Source organism: Plasmodium vivax, chromosome 7 (assembly GCF_000002415.2).
Source record: "Plasmodium vivax chromosome 7, whole genome shotgun sequence".
NCBI lineage: Eukaryota > Apicomplexa > Aconoidasida > Haemosporida > Plasmodiidae > Plasmodium > Plasmodium vivax.
The window spans coordinates 326,080-345,930 of NC_009912.1; the positions used below are offsets into that span (position 1 = coordinate 326,080).

The 19,851-nt window shown below is 46.5% G+C and overlaps 6 protein-coding genes across 6 annotated transcripts, besides 15 other annotated features; 2 read left to right on the forward strand and 4 right to left on the reverse strand.

Annotated features, from left to right (window-relative positions):
• Positions 1-1,379: 1,379 nt before the first annotated feature.
• PVX_098880 (transporter, putative) lies at positions 1,380-2,873 on the forward strand (the record flags this gene model as incomplete). The annotated part of the gene is made up of 1 exon (XM_001614575.1): positions 1,380-2,873. The coding sequence occupies one exon, from the start codon at positions 1,380-1,382 to the stop codon at positions 2,871-2,873; it is 1,494 nt and encodes a 497-aa protein (XP_001614625.1).
• Positions 2,874-3,148: 275 nt separating this feature from the next.
• Positions 3,149-6,069, reverse strand: PVX_098885 (hypothetical protein, conserved; the record flags this gene model as incomplete). Its single annotated transcript, XM_001614576.1, has 2 exons — positions 5,396-6,069; positions 3,149-5,283 (listed from the first exon to the last, which is right to left on the reverse strand). The coding sequence occupies exons 1-2, from the start codon at positions 5,553-5,555 to the stop codon at positions 3,149-3,151; spliced, it is 2,295 nt and encodes a 764-aa protein (XP_001614626.1). The 5' UTR covers positions 5,556-6,069.
• Positions 5,804-5,824: a microsatellite.
• A 491-nt stretch (positions 6,070-6,560) lies between the features above and the next one.
• PVX_098890 (hypothetical protein, conserved) lies at positions 6,561-9,568 on the reverse strand (the record flags this gene model as incomplete). The annotated part of the gene is made up of 5 exons (XM_001614577.1): positions 6,561-6,711; positions 6,843-7,000; positions 7,101-7,197; positions 7,374-7,469; positions 7,671-9,568. 5 exons carry the CDS (start codon positions 9,566-9,568, stop codon positions 6,561-6,563), a joined length of 2,400 nt encoding a protein of 799 aa, XP_001614627.1.
• Positions 7,108-7,128: a microsatellite.
• Positions 7,334-7,355: a microsatellite.
• Positions 7,356-7,389: a microsatellite.
• Positions 8,635-8,665: a microsatellite.
• Positions 9,519-9,549: a microsatellite.
• Positions 9,569-10,618: 1,050 nt separating the features above from the next.
• Positions 10,619-10,648: a microsatellite.
• Positions 10,649-11,043: 395 nt separating this feature from the next.
• On the forward strand, positions 11,044-12,912 carry PVX_098895 (hypothetical protein, conserved; the record flags this gene model as incomplete). Its single annotated transcript, XM_001614578.1, has 2 exons — positions 11,044-11,875; positions 11,966-12,912. 2 exons carry the CDS (start codon positions 11,044-11,046, stop codon positions 12,910-12,912), a joined length of 1,779 nt encoding a protein of 592 aa, XP_001614628.1.
• Positions 11,681-11,736: a microsatellite.
• Positions 12,285-12,418: a microsatellite.
• Positions 12,833-12,871: a microsatellite.
• Positions 12,913-13,243: 331 nt separating the features above from the next.
• PVX_098900 (hypothetical protein, conserved) lies at positions 13,244-14,886 on the reverse strand (the record flags this gene model as incomplete). Its single annotated transcript, XM_001614579.1, has 2 exons — positions 13,244-14,500; positions 14,698-14,886. The coding sequence occupies 2 exons, from the start codon at positions 14,884-14,886 to the stop codon at positions 13,244-13,246; spliced, it is 1,446 nt and encodes a 481-aa protein (XP_001614629.1).
• Positions 14,839-14,986: a microsatellite.
• Positions 14,987-14,989: 3 nt separating this feature from the next.
• Positions 14,990-15,034: a microsatellite.
• Positions 15,035-15,249: 215 nt separating this feature from the next.
• Positions 15,250-17,224, reverse strand: PVX_098905 (apoptosis-related protein, putative; the record flags this gene model as incomplete). The annotated part of the gene is made up of 7 exons (XM_001614580.1): positions 15,250-15,722; positions 15,927-15,968; positions 16,167-16,229; positions 16,502-16,563; positions 16,625-16,776; positions 16,993-17,030; positions 17,159-17,224. 7 exons carry the CDS (start codon positions 17,222-17,224, stop codon positions 15,663-15,665), a joined length of 483 nt encoding a protein of 160 aa, XP_001614630.1. The 3' UTR covers positions 15,250-15,662.
• Positions 15,287-15,388: a microsatellite.
• Positions 16,503-16,522: a microsatellite.
• Positions 17,225-18,642: 1,418 nt separating the features above from the next.
• Positions 18,643-18,681: a microsatellite.
• Positions 18,682-19,851: the final 1,170 nt, after the last annotated feature.

Genomic DNA, 19,851 nt, shown 5'->3' on the forward strand with positions numbered 1-19,851 from the left:
GGATCAAGTCCAAGGCGTGCAAGCGGCCCATCAGCCTGTTCTCCACAGTATTGGGGTTGTCCTTTTGGTACGCGGATCCCTGCATTTTTCGGACGAGTATGGGGAAAAGGTGTCTACGGCGAAGGTCGCTACTTTGATGCGTCCCCGTCCGCCGGTCACTCAACAACGGGTTAGTAAAGTGGACAGCGAACTGAATGGGTAAATCGACTGGCACGACGGATAAGTCTCCACGCCAGCTGCGTAACGTGACGAGCAAACTACATCCCGCACATGTGCGCGCCGCTCACACGCTTGCGCGAACGTAGTGCAGCTTCATACGTTGAACCCCATCCCGACGTACGAAAAGAAAATTATAAATTTGTGCGTTTCCTCCATGGTGACAGCGGCGAAGTGGGGCGTCCGGGTTATCTAGGCAAGCTGCGTGGCGATCTGCGTAGCGATATGCATACTGATCTGTGGCAAGGTGGTAATCCTTCTGAGATGCCTCGACGAATAATGCCAACGTGGCTTCCGCCCAAGTGGGGAAAGCATTCCCCGTGCGAGTCAAAATGGCTGTGTTGCCAGATGTTGAAAAGAGTGGCCCCTTTTCTCCGCGCGCGCGATTGACTCGTGGGAAGCGGTGGTGTGAGGAACGCGTTGCTTCAATGCGCTGCATGGATGTTGCACTTTGGTGAGGCACTCCCGCGCCCCCTCCAAAGGCATGAAGTAGGGTTAGGCCAGGCCGCCCGCCGTTCCCCCATCTTTCTCGCCCCCCTAATGGTGCACTCTCACGCGCAGAAACGTCACTCCATGAAGCGTTAGCTTCACATTTTTCCACCTTTCGAAAAAAAAAAAAAAATGAAAAGCACTGCCAACCGAACGAATAGCCACGTCATCAATATGGAGAGGACCCCCCAAAAGGAAAAATAAAGCATACGTCAATTTGGGAAAAAAAAAAAAAATGAACAAACGCGTGAACAAATGCAGAACACAACTTGCAGCGCGGCGCAGCATATCATAGCGTAGCACAACGTGGTATAGTGTAGCTCTGCGCAGCGTACCATATGCCTCATGCCCGTTCGCGCGCAGTCCCCACCTCAGAACGCACTTGTATGTACATATGCGTATATGCATACAGCTCCCCGTCTGCGCTTGCCCATGTAGGCCCCTGGCCTCTCGCTCCGCACTCACCTACGCTGCGCAGTTTGCTCCAACTAGCAGTTAAGAAAGCGAGCAAAAAAGCGACAAACAAAAGCAACAAAACGGAAGCGGGGAAACGCGGAAAGGCGGCAAAACAACGGACCAACCAAATGATCGCAGCTATTGCCTACACCTTTCGAACATGAATCCCGGGAAGGAAGAAGCTTAATCGAACAGTTAAACGAAACAGCTTGCACTCCATGGGGAAGAAGGAAAAGGCAGACGAAATGAGTGACGGTAAAAATGATGAAGAGCTGCTTAGTAATTCCCTTCCACAGCGGGGCGTAATAAGGGAAAAGGGCCCACACAGCGCACCCCCCGTGGGGAATAACCCCCTGAGAAAGGAAAATCCCCGGAAAGGTGAAAATGCATCACGCGAGCATGTGGAAGACACGCACATTAGTAACGCCAACGGCTGTGGGAGCGATGCCCCCCCAAAGTACAGCATCTTTATAGATAAAGAAGGCGCCATAAACAGCATTTTGAGCTCCACCTTCGCGGGGATAATGTCCAGAACAGTTACAGCCCCACTGGACAGGGTAAAGTACATCATGCAGGTGACAAACAATTTACCCATTTCCGAAATTTTTGAAATTATAAAAAAGGACGGAATTGTATGCGGGTTCTTCAGGGGGAACTGCGTGAACATCGTGAAGATCATCCCGGAGCTCTCCATAAAAATGTACTCCTACGAGTTTTTCAAGCTTAACGTGTACAACTACTACAGGGGGGGGGGCTGTATTAGCGGTGATGGCGGCGCCGCAACCGCTAACACGGCAGTCGCTAACGTCTCCGCCGCTAACACCGCCAACTACGCGAGGGACCAGGAGAACCTGGACATTCCCTTCTTCATCCGCTTCATCATAGGGAGCTCCAGCGGGGTCATAGCGGCGCTGTTCATTTACCCCCTCGAAATAGTCAAAACGAGGCTAATCGTCTCCAACAAAAATGACCACAACGGAATTGCCAAGTGCTTTTACAACATTTATAAAAACGAGCGATGCAGGAACTTCTACAACGGACTGTCCATGCACTTCTATGGAGTCATCCTCTTTTCAGGCTGCAACATGAGCATTTACGATTATATGAAGTACCTTTTTTTTACACTCTACAGGGATTACATTCACTCTACGCACTGCATCCCGAGTGGGGGTAACTCCGGTGGAGACGGTGCCGCGGGGGGGGCAGAAGCGAAGCGGGGCACGCCACAAAATACAGGCAGTAACGGTAGCAGCAGTAGCGGCAGCAGCAGTGGCAGCAGTAGTGGCAACCGCAGAAGCGGAGCAGGCGAAACCTTCTTCAAGTACAACCTTCTAAACGGACTGTCCCGTTTTAGAAAAAATTCCACCCACTGGAATAACCCACCCTACGAGCACCACAAGGAAAGTCACCTGAACAAGTCAGAATGTTCCTACTGCAACTATCGAGTAAAAAACGTCAACTGTCTGTCCTTCCTATTTTTTGGTATCACCAGTTCGTTCATCGCCCAAATTGTTAGCTACCCCTTTCTCGTTCTGCGGACCCGCATGCAAACCCTCAACAATGAGATAGCAACAAATTATTTGAATAGCGAGAGGAAGCACATCAAGTCGTGCAGCTTCATTCTGTACAACGTCAGGGTCTACGGCTTCAGGTCCCTCTACCGAGGTAGGCCAGCAGGGAGGCGGCCAGGGGGCGGCCAGAGGACGGCATGAGCGAAGCAGGCCTGCTCGTTCGGCCCCCCCCACATGATACACTGCATCGTAGCGCCATCTTAGCGCTGTAGTGACTTCATCTTAGCGTTTTCCCCCGCTTCATCATCGCGCCACCTTGGCCTCTTCACCTCCCCCCCCGCAGGCATCTACGTGAATCTCCTGAGGACCATACCCGCCACGTCGATCACGTGGTTCGCATACGAGTACGCGATGAGGAAGTTGCAGGCGGGGGTGAAGCTGTAGTGGAGCTTGTGAAGCGGCAGATTATGCTGCGGTCAATCTGGTGACGCGGCGGGTTGGGGCCCCATTCGGCCGGGGCACACCACCATCGGGGGGGCCACGGAGGGGGGCAAGAACTTCGCACCGTAGCCCGCATACACGTGGGAGCACCCCGCAAAGACGCCAAAAAAATTCAAAAAGTTTAAGCACGCACTTGCACTCTGCCGATGGCATATCTCAACATAATTCGAAAGACTCTGCGTGTGTGCCTGTGCAAGGTAAAAATAAAATCTGTTCATTTTTTTTTTTTTTTTTTTTGTCCCTGCTTTCTTTAATTTGAAGGAATTTTTTTTTGTTATTTTTTCAAATTCGTGAATAAATTCATAAATCTTTTTTAATTCTTTTAATTTAAAATATTTTAAAAAATTCTCACTCTCACCATGTGCATTCGTGTCTCTCCACAGTATGTTGTAACTTAAGGCAAAGTATAGCAGCTCATCAGTTAACTTATGCGTTTGTGTTTTTTCCTTCCTGTGTAAATACCATTTGGCGCTTTTCAAAAACAGAGAGAGGTACATTTTATGTATTCCTTCCTTCACCAAAAAGGGGGGGAAAAATAAAACTCCAAAGTTAGTTGGTATGATGGCATTATCGGAGCTGATCAGCGCATCGAGGGTGCTTCCTATGTGTGTATAAATGGCATGGTATGAATCATCCCCCCCATGGGAATGACAAAATTGCAGCATCAGGAGACTTGTCTTAAGTGGGTAACTCTTCCCATTTCGCTTAAAATTTCGCATTACTAGTTCGAATGTTGCCTCATTCTGCACATTCATTTGGTTTAAAACGCTCAGCAGTAGGTAAATATGCTCGTTCTTTATTCGCGTCGTTCCTTTCGTTGTGTTTTTTCCAGTGGGCTCCTCTTTGGAGACCTCCCCTTGAAGCAAATTTAGTATGTACTTATCTAGAAACGCCCTGCACGCGTCGAAGTAACGTCCGTAGGAGAGCACTCCACCCTGGTATACATACATCAACAGTTTTATGTTAGCCGCGCAAAAGATATTGCTGTACAATTTTGCCTCCTTCATTTTAAGGACACCATCCTCATCAGTGTGTCCCCTTCTTAGGATGTACTCCACACTCTCCACGTTCATTTCGCGAATCACCCCTGTGTTGATATAATACTCAAGTGTGTAGTAAAAAACATGCATCAGTCTGCAGTTTTTCCAAATGTTATCTATGAAGTTGCATCGGTCTAGCAATTTGCCTATCCTCCTTTTTAAAAAAAGGTCATTATAATGATTTATGAATCTATGCAGGAACATACTGCAGCTGTAGATGTTGAATATGTTTCCGTAGGTTACACAACGTGGGGGGTTTTCTCTCCAAAAATGGGTCTCTCCCGCTGTACACCCTAACATGTCACATTTATAAAAGAGGTTCGAATGGTGTACACCCCCATCACTGCTGAGAGGGCTTCCTCCGGAATGTTCCTCCTGGGAGGATAACTCCTGACCCCATTCCTTCGTCAACGGTGGGACTTCCTCACTCCTGCTATCGTTTTGCTGCTCCATTTTGCTGGTGCAAAGCGCACCATTCTGAGTATGGCCTACTTCGCCTACTTGCCCCCCCTCGTGTGCACACAGCTCGCATATTTTGCTTAAAAATTTTTTAAAAAAAACGCTGTTAATGTAGTAAAAGTTAAACACAATGTTGGTCAAATCGGTGTCCCCGCAGCGATCTACATCGCTAAAAATTCGCCCCAAAATGTTATTATGCAATTTGACGCTTATGTTTTCTCTGCATAAATAACTGTACAATATGCACAGATTTTTCGTCTGCCTGAAATTGTGCAAATAATTATCGCTTCGCTGAATAATCTGTGTTGTAATTCTGGCGCTCACGTCATTTTTTACTATACCGCGGGGGGAGTACAACTTGTTATTCGCTGTGCAGTTTAAGAAGGTCAAAACGGTGGAGAGGTCATCTTCATCGAAGTTGTCTAAATTTTCTTCGATTGCGCAACTTATGTGCTTAATTGTGTCCTTCCCGAGTGCAAACGATTTACTCCTTTTTTTGCATTTCATGTACAACAGCATTAGCAAGCACAGGTCTTTCTTGTTCCTCTCCGCGAAATTTTCCCCGCGAATGTCTCTGAACAGTTGCTTCGAAAAATGTATGAACAGGTCATCTAAAAAGTGGGAAAAAAAAAAAAAAAAAAAAAAATATATACATATATATGTATACATTTTTACACATTTGGCTAGCTACACCCGTGCCCCATTTTGCCCCTCCTGTCTCACCATTTTTGTGGCCATTCCTGCACAAGCAGAGGTACAGGCCCTTGGCAAAATTAAGCAAATCGGAGTACCCCTTTGTCTTTATTTGGTTGTAAAATTTGAAGAAGTTGTTTCCATTTGAGCATTTGTAAATGTATGGGACGTACGGGGCCACCCTAAACATGTTCTCCGTGGGGGGGCGACAATCCGCAGAAGCGGCAATCCACCAACCTTTTGTCACCAGCAAAGTAAAGCTCCTTGCGAGCAAAGCACGTCATCCTGCACAGGCATGCGCTAAAACGTTTTCCCTTACAAGAGGGAGGGGGGCAAAACACTAGTGAGTCCTTAGCGACATATGTCTGCATGCGCTTTGTCCTATGTGCCAAATGCTGATGTGTTTAATCACGGTATACTCCTCTTAAATGGGGGACAAATTTTGTGTGTGATCCGCTGCATCCTTAACAACGTAGGGGAGCGAAATATACACAGATAAATTTCTTCAATTTTTTCTCCCTTTTGCCTTTCCACATGAATAAGTTTTCCCCAACACGGTACGCTCAACGCCACGTGGGGGTTATTCCTCCTGGCGTTGCAACGTTCAGTCAGCTTAATCAATTTTTCATTTTTAAAACTGATTTGTCGGAGGTGCATGCGCATTGGATGCTACATAACGAGTTCTTGTACGGGCACGCGAGCGTACAAAATTTAAAGCGTTGGAACGAGGGCCCTTCATCCTTTTATGCAAAAATTCGCACTGCGCGAATTAACAAACGGATGCGGCAGTGCGCTGTATGAATAAACATACATACGTGCATACATACATACGCACATGCATACATGTGAACACTTACGTAAAAAAACGTGGGCGTAAAACGGCTAGGACTTCACGCCATCCTCATTTGTAGCGCCCTGCTGTGGAGATAAATTATCTACACGACGCTGGGATGTATGCGGCGGGGGTACTCATAAGAGGGCACCTTTAAAAGGGTCATTTTTTTTTTTTTTTTTTTTGCAAAACGTGGAGGGGAAAAAAAAAAAAAATTCCACCATGCAATAGCACAGGCAAACATAAATTGGCATCCCCATTAGCAAATCGATAGGCACGAATCCTAACCATAATGTCGATTTAGACCTTCCACGAGCTGCAAACTTCATCATTTGAAAACTCCACGAAGAGTTCTCCCCTCCGTCATGTGTTATATATTTTACACTCCTCAGCTGCCTTCCGCAAGCGATCGTAAAATAATCCGCTCTTGCGCAGCTCACTGTTGTACTCTTCGTTGGACTGGAAATTTCGACACGCGTTGACGAAGTGGGATATGCAGCTTTTGATGAAAACCCTGCAGGTGAGGTGAGAAGCGGGGGTGACGCGGTGTGATTGGGAGTGAAGAAGTGTGATGGGGGGCGACGCGGCGTAATATGCCCTGGCTCGGGGGAGCTGCGTCCCCCACCAGTAAATTCACCCGCTTACTTTGTCAAAAAGGAAATAAAAAACTCGTTCAGATTTATGTTGGGTGATATTTCGACGTAGCACTTGACGACGGTCTGGTCGAAAGTCCTGGGGGCGATGAACGCGTGGATCGCCATATCAATTTCCATACAGCTGTCCGTGTCCAAAACGAGGTTCGTCTGAAAAAGGGGAGGCATAGGAAAGGGGGAGGAAGGTGTACATACACTTGAGTAATTTTTTTTTTTACTGCCCCTCCACTTTGCACACATTTTGAAGTACCATATTTTCAGAGTTCTTCGGAAAATTGGAGGCATACAAAAAGATGCCTTTCGAAAATTTGAAGTCTTCGCATATCCATACGTCCATCAGTAGGAACCTGCGCGGGCCGACAAGAGGAGTTCGGGTTGTTTAAAAAGAAAAATGTAAAGGGAGCGGACCAGCGCCTCGCTTCGCCTCGCATCGTTTCACATCGTAGCATAGCGTGCCGCGCAGTGTTCGACCGCTCTGCAAAAGTTTCCACCCCGCGGGAGAGTGTGTGGGGCCATTTCCCACCTGTCCTTGATTATCCACGGCATGGCAATTTTCGTGTACACTATTTTGTCCAGCATTCCTCGTTGCTTCAACGTTTTGCATTCGCTGATTCCAAATCTGCACGTGGGGGAGGCAATTAAATTGGGAGGGAGTGCAGCATGTTGAAAAAAAAAAGAGAGAGCGCACTGCGGTGAGATGGCGAAATGGCCACGCAGAGGGAGGGGGGCTTTCCACGGGGAAGTGAGTTACACACGAAATGAACTGCCCGCGAAATTAACTACCCCCCCAAAATGAGCTGCCCCCCAATGCGTGCCCTACTTGAAGGGGAAGGAGTAGAAGGGAATCCACGACTTGAACAGGGTACTCTCAATCATGGCGGCGACGACGTACACGAAATTGGAGGGTATCAGCAAATTCACGTAAAAATATATGAACGTGTTCAGGTCACTTCTTTCTCTTTCTTCAATCCTGCTATGCGTGGACTCCACGTTAGCGTCCTCACGTTTCCTCATGCTTTGGTTCGCAGACTTTTTCATATTCTCTTTGGGTGTAGACTGTCGCTTTGCTCTCCGCTTCGCTTCACTCTTCACCTCGCTCGTCTCTTCACTATCCTCTTCGCTCTCTTCAGCCGTCTGGAACTGGTCCGAGCTGGCCTCCTCCCCAGGGGGAGTCCCCCCCTCGTCTTCCTCCTCCTGTCCCTCCGCGTTTAGAAGCCCCTCTGCGAGCTTCCTGGAATATATCCGCTTGAACGAGTTAAACTCCTTTTTCGTCACGAAATAAAACACTTCGTTATCTTCCTCGTCATCATAGGCCAGGTGGAAGTGTCCGTAATCGATGTACTTGTTGTCTATGCACCTGGGTGCTCCGCCTTTTCTCTTGCTCTCCCGCCTCCGCGCTCGGCTACCGCGGCTGTTAGAGCAGCGTTTTTCGCAACGGCTGTATTCTTCTTCTCCGTTGCTCCCCTCGGATAGAGTTTTCTCATGGGACTTCCCCGCCCGCGCTGCACCTCCCACGTCTTCCACCCCTTCCGCCGCTTGCACCGCTTCCCCATCGCTGGCGAACTCCTCGGAGGTCTGCACCGTGAGGGAGGCTGAACCCTCGTCACTGCTTCCACTGGGCGATTTCATGTACCTGGAAAAGCACAGCATCCCATTCACATCCACCAGATCAATCAGATAATCAAAAATAAAATTTCTGTACACCTTTTTCAAAATGACAGAAAAATTCCAAAAATCATCCCATGTGTCTTTAACGTGCATATTAAATATGAGTTCTATTTTGTTCATCATTTTGTACCTATATAATATTTCGCTAACAAAGCGATTTTGGAAGAATTGTTTTTTCTTCCCCTCTCCCTGTATGGCATACTTTTTCACGTAGACATCTCTCAAGTGATGGTACGCCTCTCTTACATTTAGCCGATTCAAATGGTTGATGCTTCCCAAAATGTCGTTGTACAGCTCAGACACGTGTGGGTGCTGTTGTAGAGGGTCAATATAAGACGCCAATCTCCATTTTGCAAATAATATATCGTATTTTTCTTTTTTTTTTTCCTTTGTTTTTTCTTTTTTTTTTTCCTTTGTTTTTTTTGTTTTTTTTTCCATTCGTTTTACTTTATTTTCGTACAGCGTGAAATTTTTGTACGTGTTTTTGAGGGGGTTCCTGCGCTTGTTATTTTGTTTTGGGCATTCCTCTCCGGGGGGGCGCTTGCCACCTGTGTCATGGCTCCCCTCGGTGGTTCTACCCGCCGCGTCGCTTCTACCCGTCAGGCCCGCCTCTACTCCCCCCGTTTCACCTTTCCCCTCCCCCTTGGGCGATAATATTTTGAGGCTGTGGAATATGTGTGCCCTTTTGGAGAGCATTATATTATCTAGGTTTTTCTCCCCCGAGCTGCTCGTTACCTGTTCGTTCGGCGAGTCGTCCTTTCCACCTTTGCATGCCTCCTTTGAGTTGCCGCCAGGACTACGTGAGAATTTCTTGGCACTACTCCCATTGGTCTCACTGGAGTTACTCCCCTGCCGGTGTTTATTTCTTTGGTTATCCGCCAAGATGGCCTCGGCCCACCCCTCTTCGACGTGACTATCTACGTCCACCTGGTCCGATGAGTAACAGCTGTCTTCGTTTAGGATGCTGAACACTTCCACTTCCTCGTGCGCGCTGATTTTATCTCCATCCTTGCCTTTGCATTTTCGTATCAAGTAGGATAGCTTGGGCATGTTCCTCAGCAGTGGGGGGGGAGGTGCTCACCTGACGACTATCCACTATGCGGCGACGCAGCTGGCTAGCTATTTGCCCACCGCGCCTGGCCCCACTTACACATGTACGTGCACCTGCGCCTGCCCCTGCGCGAAGTACTCACACGAGGAGAGGAGAAACTGAAAATATACACTCTCGCCAAGTGGCTGATTCGCTTTGCCGGGGGGTTGTCCCTACGAATGAACGTTCAAGCGTGTGTTATGGTATGCAAAAAATTTTGTGCAAAAAAAAAAAAAAAAAAATGGGCTCCCTCTTTAACGCAAATACAGGACAGTAAAAAAAAAAAAATTGCATATTCAAAACGTATTATAATTTTGCTTCTTTTTGCTTTTTTTTTTTTTTTTTTTTTTCTCCATTTCTATGCCTGTGCGGGTATGCCTCATTTGTTCTCATATGTTTCCCGTTAAAGCGTATGCGCGCGTGGCGCGCCACGTTTTAAGCGCTGCGGTGTAGTTGCATGACTGAGCTAGCAATGCATGTGGGGGAAAAAGGGAAAAATAAAAAAGGAGGCTCTTCACATGTACATACAGCAATGTGAAGGCAACTGTAGAGGGGTAATCTTACACGAGGTGAACCATGGAAGGCGCAAAAAAGGTGAGTAACCTAGCAAACGCAGAAAATTGCACATATATATTATATTATAAGGACGCCCTCCCGCGTGCCACCCGGTTTGCCGCCTCACCGAAGAGTTGTACTTACGGCCATGCGGCACTTCCCTATTTTCCTACGTATTACTCCCTCCCTTTTTTTTTTTTTTGCACATTTGCATATCAAAGGGGCAATAGAAAAGGCCTTAGGAGGCACTGCAATGTGCGCAGCTGGTTTTCAGGTTACCCCCCGTAATGGGGGATTTGCCCCCCTCCCTGTCCGTCGTAGTTCCCCAAGGAAGAAGAAAATGAACAAATGTGTGCACCAGGGGGGGGTATAACAATCGAGTGAAGAAATGCAACCCTGTTGGTGTTTTCTCTCCTCAATTGGTCGATCTTATGGAGAAAGTGCCGCTGCAGAAAATGCGTCACGGCTGTTCTCCCGGGCGAAGTTGTGCAGAATTGCATGAGCGAGGTTTTTTCCTGCCATCCGTTTGTACCTCCTCATCATGTTGCGAAAAAAAAAAAAAAAAAAAACAAACAAGCAAGCAAACAAATAAATAAAACATGCGGCCCATTTTCAGCTGCGCACATTATCTTTTGGGTTTCTTCAAATGGCTTAACTTTTTGTTCACACTGATGATTGTCTAATTTTGTTTGTTTTTTTTTCGTTTCATCGTTGCTGCGCGGTGGGGGGCACAAGCAACGTTTGCGTTTCCTCCGCGGTTGCCGGGGTTGGGTTGGCTTGGCTTTATTTATTTATTTTTTATTTTATTTGTTTTTTTTTTTGGCACGCTTGCGCTTATCCGCTTACTCGCTCACCGCTCGCCGCTTACCGATCACCCAGCATGGAGGCGAAGAGGCAGAGCAGCGTGGAGCTAATCTGCACGGAGAGGCCCGGGCGAGAGCCCCTGGACGCTGCAGAGCAGAGAGACAGCCACAAGGACAGGAAGGAGCTCCTGCTGAGGGAGCTGCACAGCATGAAAATGAATCTTTTCGACAATTCGCCCTTCTCAAATTACATCCACTTTTACGAAATATATAACAACTTGAAATGTATAGTCAAGTATGAGAAGGAAGAGCCAAAGGGGACCTGGTTTCTACATCCGATTGGGAAAAAAAAAACCTACATTCTGTATCTTGTGTACATTCTCTTTTTACTGCTAAGTATATTCCTCTTATTTCGCCTGCAGACAGTGCTTAGATTTCCCTGGGGGTCCAGCAGACATTATCACCCGTGGGAAATTCACTTCCACGTATTCTCTACGTTTTCCGTTTTGGCATATTGCCTGCTAAATTTGTATATCATTTTTTTTGCCTACAAAACGTTCCTCCACCATGTGGATGTCATGTGCCTCATCATCCTCCAAATGTTATACAACGTGTACATTCGAGAGAAAAACAAAGAAATTTATCGCAACACGGAAACTCTCATCGAGGGCTGTAAAAAGATGTTCAGCCAATTGGACAGAAAATTTGACAACATGGTGCTGCTCCACGCTGATGAGGTTTTCAACAAATTTACAAACATATTCAAGTACATAAGTAGGGAAAGCTACACGACGGGGGGAAAAATTGCCACACCGAAGAAGTGTGGAGAGCTCTTCGTGGAAATTGGGCCCCGGAGGGAGGGCGCCAGGGGCGCGCCCAAGAAGCCCACCTCTGATAACCTCCTCTGCAGTAACCGCCTGTGCAATAACCGCTTATGCAGTAACCGCTTATGCAGTAACCGCCTATGCAGCAACCGCTTATGCGGCAACCCGCACACAGATAAAGACGCCGCGACGGCCCCCGCAAAGCGCGCAGTCTCCGTAATTATAAATAACGACGATCTATACGAAGAGCTGAACAGCCCCCCCGGGGGAGACATCCCGAATTACCACTACACGCACATGAGCAGAAGGAACATTTTCAACATTTTTGGAAACTCAATTTATTCAAACATTTACAACATAAGCAACTACATGAAGTGCAATCACAACTACATCCACTCATTAATGATTCAGAAATGCAGCGATAAAATAAATTACATCAAATACTTCTTTTTCTTCATTCCATACGTAATTAATTTGTGTGTAAATTTGCTCATAAATTTTTATATCCTCTTTTCCGTGTATTACTACAACAATGCCATTCCTCTGGTCCCACCTTACGAGCTAGCCAAAATGCACATTTTTAATTTGCGAAATTATAAGGGGATATACTACATTTTGTTCATATTTTTGTTCAATTTTTTTTTTTTTTTGTATGCCCTCTTCCTTTGCAAGCTAAATATCATTCACGTCTTCCTCAATCAGATTTACAAAAATTGCAAATACGAGTCCATTTATTACTGCGAGCATGTCATGAATGAGATTTACGAAAATTGCATTTTTCCCCACATTGTACAGATGGTACTGAACAGAAAGGGCGCCAACAGGGCGGGTCTTGAAGGGGCTAAAGTAGTCGCCCTGTTGGAGAAAGCGCCTGACCAAGCAAGGTGGAAAGGCGTATCCCCAGACGCTTCGCAAGATTACCATGTTGTGGTGAATAACCCAGACGGGACTACCAACGATGCTGGTAACACCCTGCACGGGAAGAACCCAAACGTGCACAGGAACAAATCGCACGATATTAACCTTCGAACGTGTCAAGAGGCAGATTCCTTTTTCGGTAACAAGGATTCCCACCGGGGGTATGACGTCTCCGAGTGCATTAAGTATTTCAGCATGAGTTAGTTGGCATGAATGGGCGGAGACGGGGAGGCGCCCATCATTGCGTTTTAGCGGTGACACGCCGAGGTGCGATGCGGGTACGCCGCTTCTACACCGCTGCTACATCGCTGCTACATCGCTGCTACATCGCTGCTACACCACCGCTACACCGCTGCCACACCGCTGCTACACCGCAGGACGAGCTAACCCCCGGGTGAAGCGTCCCCTGGGGAGGTGGCTCTCCTCTCCGTCTGCCCATCAGCATAGACACGCTCCGGCGCGCGCATGGGCAGCCCCGTTTTTTCCCGCAACTGTTTCAGCGCACAAGCGCAGCTATTTTAGCCGATCCAGCCAACTACATTAAGCGCCCTTCTTCCCGCCGCTCCCCCCTGCGGTAGATGCTCACATTCTGGGGGTAGTAATGCGCAAAGTCGTAGCAAATGGTCCTGAGGAAGTCCCTATCCTTTTGAGAGAGACGCATGTACAAGGGGCGCAGCTTCTGCAAGGCCTCCTCATCTAAGTGAGCATCTTGAACGTCAGAATATTTTTTTCGCAACTCATGATTGGTGCTAATGCTGTAACCGCAAAGATCCAAATTGTGGTCTGGCCCCCCCTTACCGATTAAAGATCTCTCCCATTTTATGTGCATGCTAAATCTGGAAAAAATGTTCCCCACAAATGTGCCTGAACGTGCGCAAATCCACTGGTCAACGATGGCTACCTGTCCTGTGTGCAACTTTTCATTTTCATAAAAAAAAAAAAAATGTTTAAATTGAGGAAATTGGCTATCAATCACTTTTTTCACTTCCTTCTTCTCATCAGTTGACACAAAAATGAGGGTACTTTTGCGCAAAAACATGATGTAAAGGAGTTTTAAAAGAGAAATGCCTACGGGCGACACGTCATATGTGGAGATCTTCCTAAAGTCCGTGTACCTCAGATGGCAACTTATGTAGTTTTTACTTGACTTGAAATTTTTCTCAACAAATTGGTCTCCCTCATTTATTAAATCCTCACTGTATGGGAGAACATCCTCCAAATTGGCATCCACCAATTCGTTCATGAAAGCCACCAGGATGTTGCTGCCGTGTTTGATAAGGACAGAATCAGCGTCGTACTGAAATATGTCCAAAAGAGTGGAACTTACAAAATGGCTAGTTATAAAAAAAAATTCCAAACACTCCATTTTTTTTCCCTTCACATTTGTGCATTTTCCTGAATATTCCACTGAATATTTATGGTCACAATTTTTACGTAAATTTTTTTTCAATTTATAACCTTTCACTTGACATTTGTCTAGCTTCAAAACTTGGAAACTTTTTTTATCCCCCCTTTTGGGCCACTCTCCAATGATATGTCTATACGAAAGGATGTAATCCGTGTGCGGCCCAAACTGTCCCTCATATTCAGCGTACTCCATCACGGGGATCACATTTTGGAGAGCCTTCAGATTGAAGAAAATGCTCCACTTAATTCTGGCGTTTGTTCTTTCTCTTCCCCAGTGGGTGACGTAGCACCAGGGAGGCAACACGAGATAATGCACGTGTGTGCGCTCCTCCTGGTTGAGGTAGTACACGGCCAGCGCGACTCGGTAAAGCACTTCCTTCTGCAGCTGTATGCAGGGGGGGGAGCGGCATAAACATGGGGGGGAAGCGGCATAAACCTGAGCAGAAGTGGACTACTCATCGCATAGCATTAACACGAGGTGCTGCCACAACTCAGGGCTGGGCGCAACCCCTCTGAGGATCCATAAGCGAGTCAGCCACTTTTGCTAATCGCCCTACTCCCTCATCCATCGTTAGCACATACATTGAAGCCTTCCCCGATGTGAACATCATAGAGGACGTACTTCTTTTTCTTGAAAGGGTAAAAGGCATCACCCGTGTACACATCGTCAGTTCTGCATACCGGGGAAGAAACGTCCTTGTCTAAATTTCTAAAACGCGGGGGTAGGCAAGCCAACAGGAGGGCAACCCAAATGTGCGCTCTGCCCTTCATGGGGGGAAAAAAAAAAGGAAGCACGCAAAGATTGATGCTTCGCTAAAAGGGAGGACTATTCCAGGGGAAGCAAATCTTACGACTTGGAGTGAAAACGTTGCAACTTGAGATGGTGGCACACTTGTGCATCCACAAATGGGGTAATATTTTTTTCCCCTCTCAAATGACCCTATTTAAGTGTCTCCCGGGGGAGGGGTGAGGAAAAGGGGACCCGGTCAGAAAAAGGAAAGCCTCGACGTGCCTTTTCTTGGCGACACCCCAGTTTGGCTAAATCACGCAACGAGGGGATGTCTACCCAGGCAGACTGCTAACAAGGCGGTTGGGCAATCCTCTCAAGACACATAAGCCTTACAACGCGAGGTAGAACAGGGGCCACATATTAATTAAAATGGGTGGTGTTAATTTTTGGGGGGGGTGGGGATAAAAACGAGGGGCGTAGAAGGTGGGAACGCGCGCCTGGACAACATAAAACGCGGAGGGCGCGAAATCGAAAAAAAAAAGAAAAAAAAAGGGAACGTAAGGAAACATAAGGGAATAAAATGAAATGTAAAGGAATGGAAAGAATAACATGCTTGAGACGAATTAGCTTATACTGACAAAAATTAACAAAAACAGGGAAAAAAAAAACGCTGGATGAAAGTCATTTTGAGCGTTCGTTTTTTTCCCCTCCTTTTTGCGTACAACCAAGCCACGGGCAGCAACAAAGGTTGAATTTATTCTTCACATCATTTTTAAAAAAAAAAAAAAAAAATTATCCACGAGGCAACGGAGCGCTCTCACGTGTAGTCCTCTTCGTTGAAGTCATCATCGTCATCGAACTGTTTCCTTCGTCTTATCTGCACAGAAAGGATTGTGTATGTCACTTTTTTTTGAGCAACGAAATATGCACGCACGCAGGGTTTTGGGGCGGGGGGGCCCTCACCATGGGGAGCATCAGCAAAAAAGGAAAGTGACTTAACATGGAGGGGATATATTTTTTTTTTCTCCCCAGCTGTGCACACACATATTCTCACTCATTCGAACTGTCTGCGATGACTTACCTCTATCACCGGTTCCTTTTTGTAAATCTGTTCGCTCACTTGCTGCATGGGGAGAGTGACGTCGGGGGAAAAATGAAACAAATAAACAGCGGAACGAACAAAAAAATGAAGAAAAACAAATGAGGCGCTAAGGCGATGTGCATGTGCGCGCAGCAACAGAGGGGGGCAAGCGAACGGGAGAAGCAAACATGCAGCTTTGCAACACATCCCTGCTTTACCCCCAGTCGCGCGCAAACAAACCTCGATAATTTTAATTAGCTGCTCGTCATCGATTTTTCTGTGAAGCAGACCCATTTGGCTATTCTGAAAGAAGGGGAAAACAAATGGTACAAACGTGTGGTAGGAACATGTGGCGCATGTGCACACGTGATTAGTTCACTATCTCATTGCAACGTTGCTCGTTGGCATTTTTTTTTCAAATTAAAGCGATACGACGGAAAGGCAAGGGTGGGAAGGACCCCATTTTTTACAACGCTGGTGAAAGAGGCATTGTGCACATCCTCTTAAATTAACTCCTTTCATGTTCCCTTTTTTGAGAATAATTTTTTTTTTTTTTTTTTTCCCATAGCTTTTACCCTGATGATTATATCCTCGATTCGCCTGGCCTTCTCTTCCTTCACAATGGCAATCCTCGACACTGAAAAGTAAAAGTGGAGAGCAGTTCGGGTTAGTCAAAATTGCATAATACTTTTTCTCACTTGTTACCCTTGTCGGGGGTGCTAATCCTTCCAGTACTGCCTCTCTTTCGAGTGCAGCACTCTTAAAAGGACGCTTCTTTTCTTTACATCGTGCGTGCGCATCCGGGGTCAACAGGGACTTCATGATGATCCTCCTCTGCTCCAGCTGCTCCCTATCACGACGAATGAAAAATGCGATGTGTGTGAGTCGTTAAGGGTAAAGTGTGCCCCATTTGGGAATACAGGGGCGAACATCACTCCGCACAGCTGTTGAGCTGCACGAGACAGCTAAGCAAAGCATGTGCAAGTGAACAATCATGTATAGGTGTAATCGTTGTGTGTGTTTTATTGAGGGGGGGGCCTTGCAATCTCAGGCTGCGTATACGTACTCCTGCTTCTGCTTCTGTTCCAGCTCCTTCTTCGTTTTCTACCAAAAAGGGGAAAGACAGCCAAACGCCCATGTAATGTGTGCGCACGGGGAATGGGCGCATACGGATGGGAACATATGTCTGCGCGTGCACTCGTGAAAAGGGAGACACACAACGGAGGGCCTACATTTTCCAGGTTCCTCTTCGAAAGCTCCAGAAGTCTCGAGTTCGCTTCAGCCTTTTCAGCGTTCATTTTTTGCAAAAGTCAGTGACGAAAGCGTTTAGGCGTCAGTTAGCTTTTTTTTTTTTTTTTTTTTTTTTTGCGCAATAGCAAATGGGGGAGGGATCGTTTTGATTGACAAAAAAAAAGGGATAAAAAATGGAAAACGAAAGAATAACATAAAATATGTGGCAGATTGTACAGCCAACTTTACAACGAAATAATTGGGTGCGATGTTACAAAGATTTACCCTCCCGTTTACCCCCTTGCATGTATGTAGGTCAAAAAAAAAAAAAAAGAGCTAGCGACAAACTATTCCGTTTTTTTTTTTTTTTTTCAGGAGAACAAATGCTTAAAAGGGACCTGCAGTTATACATACCGTCGTACAGAAAATCCCAAAGGTGATTATTTTCCCCGAGGAGAATTCTATTGGGGGGAGGCAATATACATATAGTAGTTTATACAGTACTGGCTCTTGCTGCAATTTTTGCTATTTTCAGCTGTACTTTTTTTTTGTTGGCCTACTTTGCGCAGTTTTTCCGTTTTCCCCGTACTATCGCTCTTTTATGGGAACGGATAGATCATCACAAATGTCATCAGGGGGAGGGCAGCATTTGATTCGCGCTGACTTGAACAAATTGCAGGCGGAACTTCCGCGGAAGCTAACTGTATACTTGGCTCACTCGGGTGAAACGCAAAATGGTTTCCATTTTACGCCCCCGCACTGGTCCATGATGTGCTACGTATGCCACATGTACGCGAAATGTGCGCGCTATGTACTTGCAATGTATATGTACGTACTATGTATTTTTTTTTTTTTTTTTTTTTTTTTTTTTTCAAAAAAGCTAGTTGCATATACGAAAAATAGCCGCACGTTCATTCGGCCTGGCGCTTTTTAAAAAAAAGGCACTTCGGGAAAAGCAATATGCAATATATACGCATATATATATGTATATAATTTGTATGCATATATTTGCATGTATTTGTTTATACGTATGTTCCCCCGCGTGGAGATTCATTTTTCCCGCTCATCAAGTGAAGAGATATACTTGACGCGCTAAAAGCGAAAAACAGCCACTGAGGCGAACGTGAACTGAACAAGCTTACCTCACTTTATCAATCTTTTTCGTACGTGTGCCTATGCGCATGTTTGGAGCCTCCCACTCGAGTAGCAAATTATTCCCCTTTTGCGCATCAAAGCTTCCACCCGCGCATGCTAAGCGACGAACCCCTTATCCCGAACCACTCTCGGAGGAAGGCGACGAAGCCAAAGCGTTTCGAACTGGGATGAAATTAAAATTCACTCAGGGAGATAAAAAGGAAAAAAAAAAAAAAAAAATTTCGAAGAAAGGAAGCGAAACTAATTCAAACGAAATGATACGAAATGGTACGAAACGAAACGAAGTTGAGTTTGTTTCATATTGGAGATTAGATTCCTTTTTAAAATTCTTCAAAAAAAATTCGTGAACAGGGAGCAGCGAAAGTAAGAGCGGATGAACGAGAGGACAACCCCCACTAAATGTTGCATGTACTTCCTCCAGTCCGTATATATTGAAAGACGTACCGCGCAAGCTGCCATTTTGCCTCTCCCAACCGACGTGCCACTTCTGAGGGAAAAGGGCTTGAATTTCCCGCCCGCATTTAAAGCCCCGGTTACGCAGTTGCGAAGCGGCCATCGGAGACGCCACCCCGGACTGTACAGCAAGAGAGCAATGCAGAAGTGACGCAGCGATGCTTCACCCGACTTGCTACCCTATCGAGCGTCCAAGCGATAACTACGGCGGAGACGAAAGCTGCTCATAGAGATCCACGCAAAGGAGCGCCCAGGGGAAGGCAAATAAACGCACGTACAGTACATATTAGAGGCTTATGCGTCGAACCGTAACTGTTTATTCACCTTGACGCAGCTTATGCCACCTGCGCATAAAAATTGCGGTCTGTGAGTGTCCACATTTTATATAGTCACCCACGCGTCGACACGTAGATAATATACTACACGGGGATAACATCCCGAGGGATGCAAAGTATTACGCGAGGCGGTTTAGCACGTCTTCGCTGAACCAACGTGTGACGTGGAAGACCTCCCCTTCTCTCCCCCGTCCATTCCTGCAAAGGAGCCGCACACGCACATAAGCACAAACGTCAGCACGTTTATGCCCATCACAAGAATTCGCGAAAATATTTTCCAACCCCTCACTTTGGGAGGTCAGCCCAGTTATTCCCCCAGCACGGGCATGCACCTACGCACACATATGATGCGCGTGAGAGTCAACTCGCTTATGTACGCCAACCCATATATCTACGAGAGGAACACTGGCCCGTGTGAAAAATGGAATAGTAAAAAGGTATGCAGAGCATATGTTTTCGCCATTCAGATCATCACGTAGTGACAGAATAGACCACCCTCTACACCCGAAACAATTGTTCAGTGCGCGAAGGACTCATCCGAAGAGCCTCCCGCAACATTAATAGGTATATATAGCACCGGATATATTTTTTCCTTTGGAGCGGTACCGGCCCCAAATAATCTGCCACCAAGGGGGGAAGAAGCCAACCCGGAGGTATAGTGACCGAAGAAGTTTTCCACCCCAGAGTGGTCAGCAAAAGTTACCATCCTAGAGTGGTCCCCAAGAGTGGTCCCCAAGAGTGGTCCCAGAGAG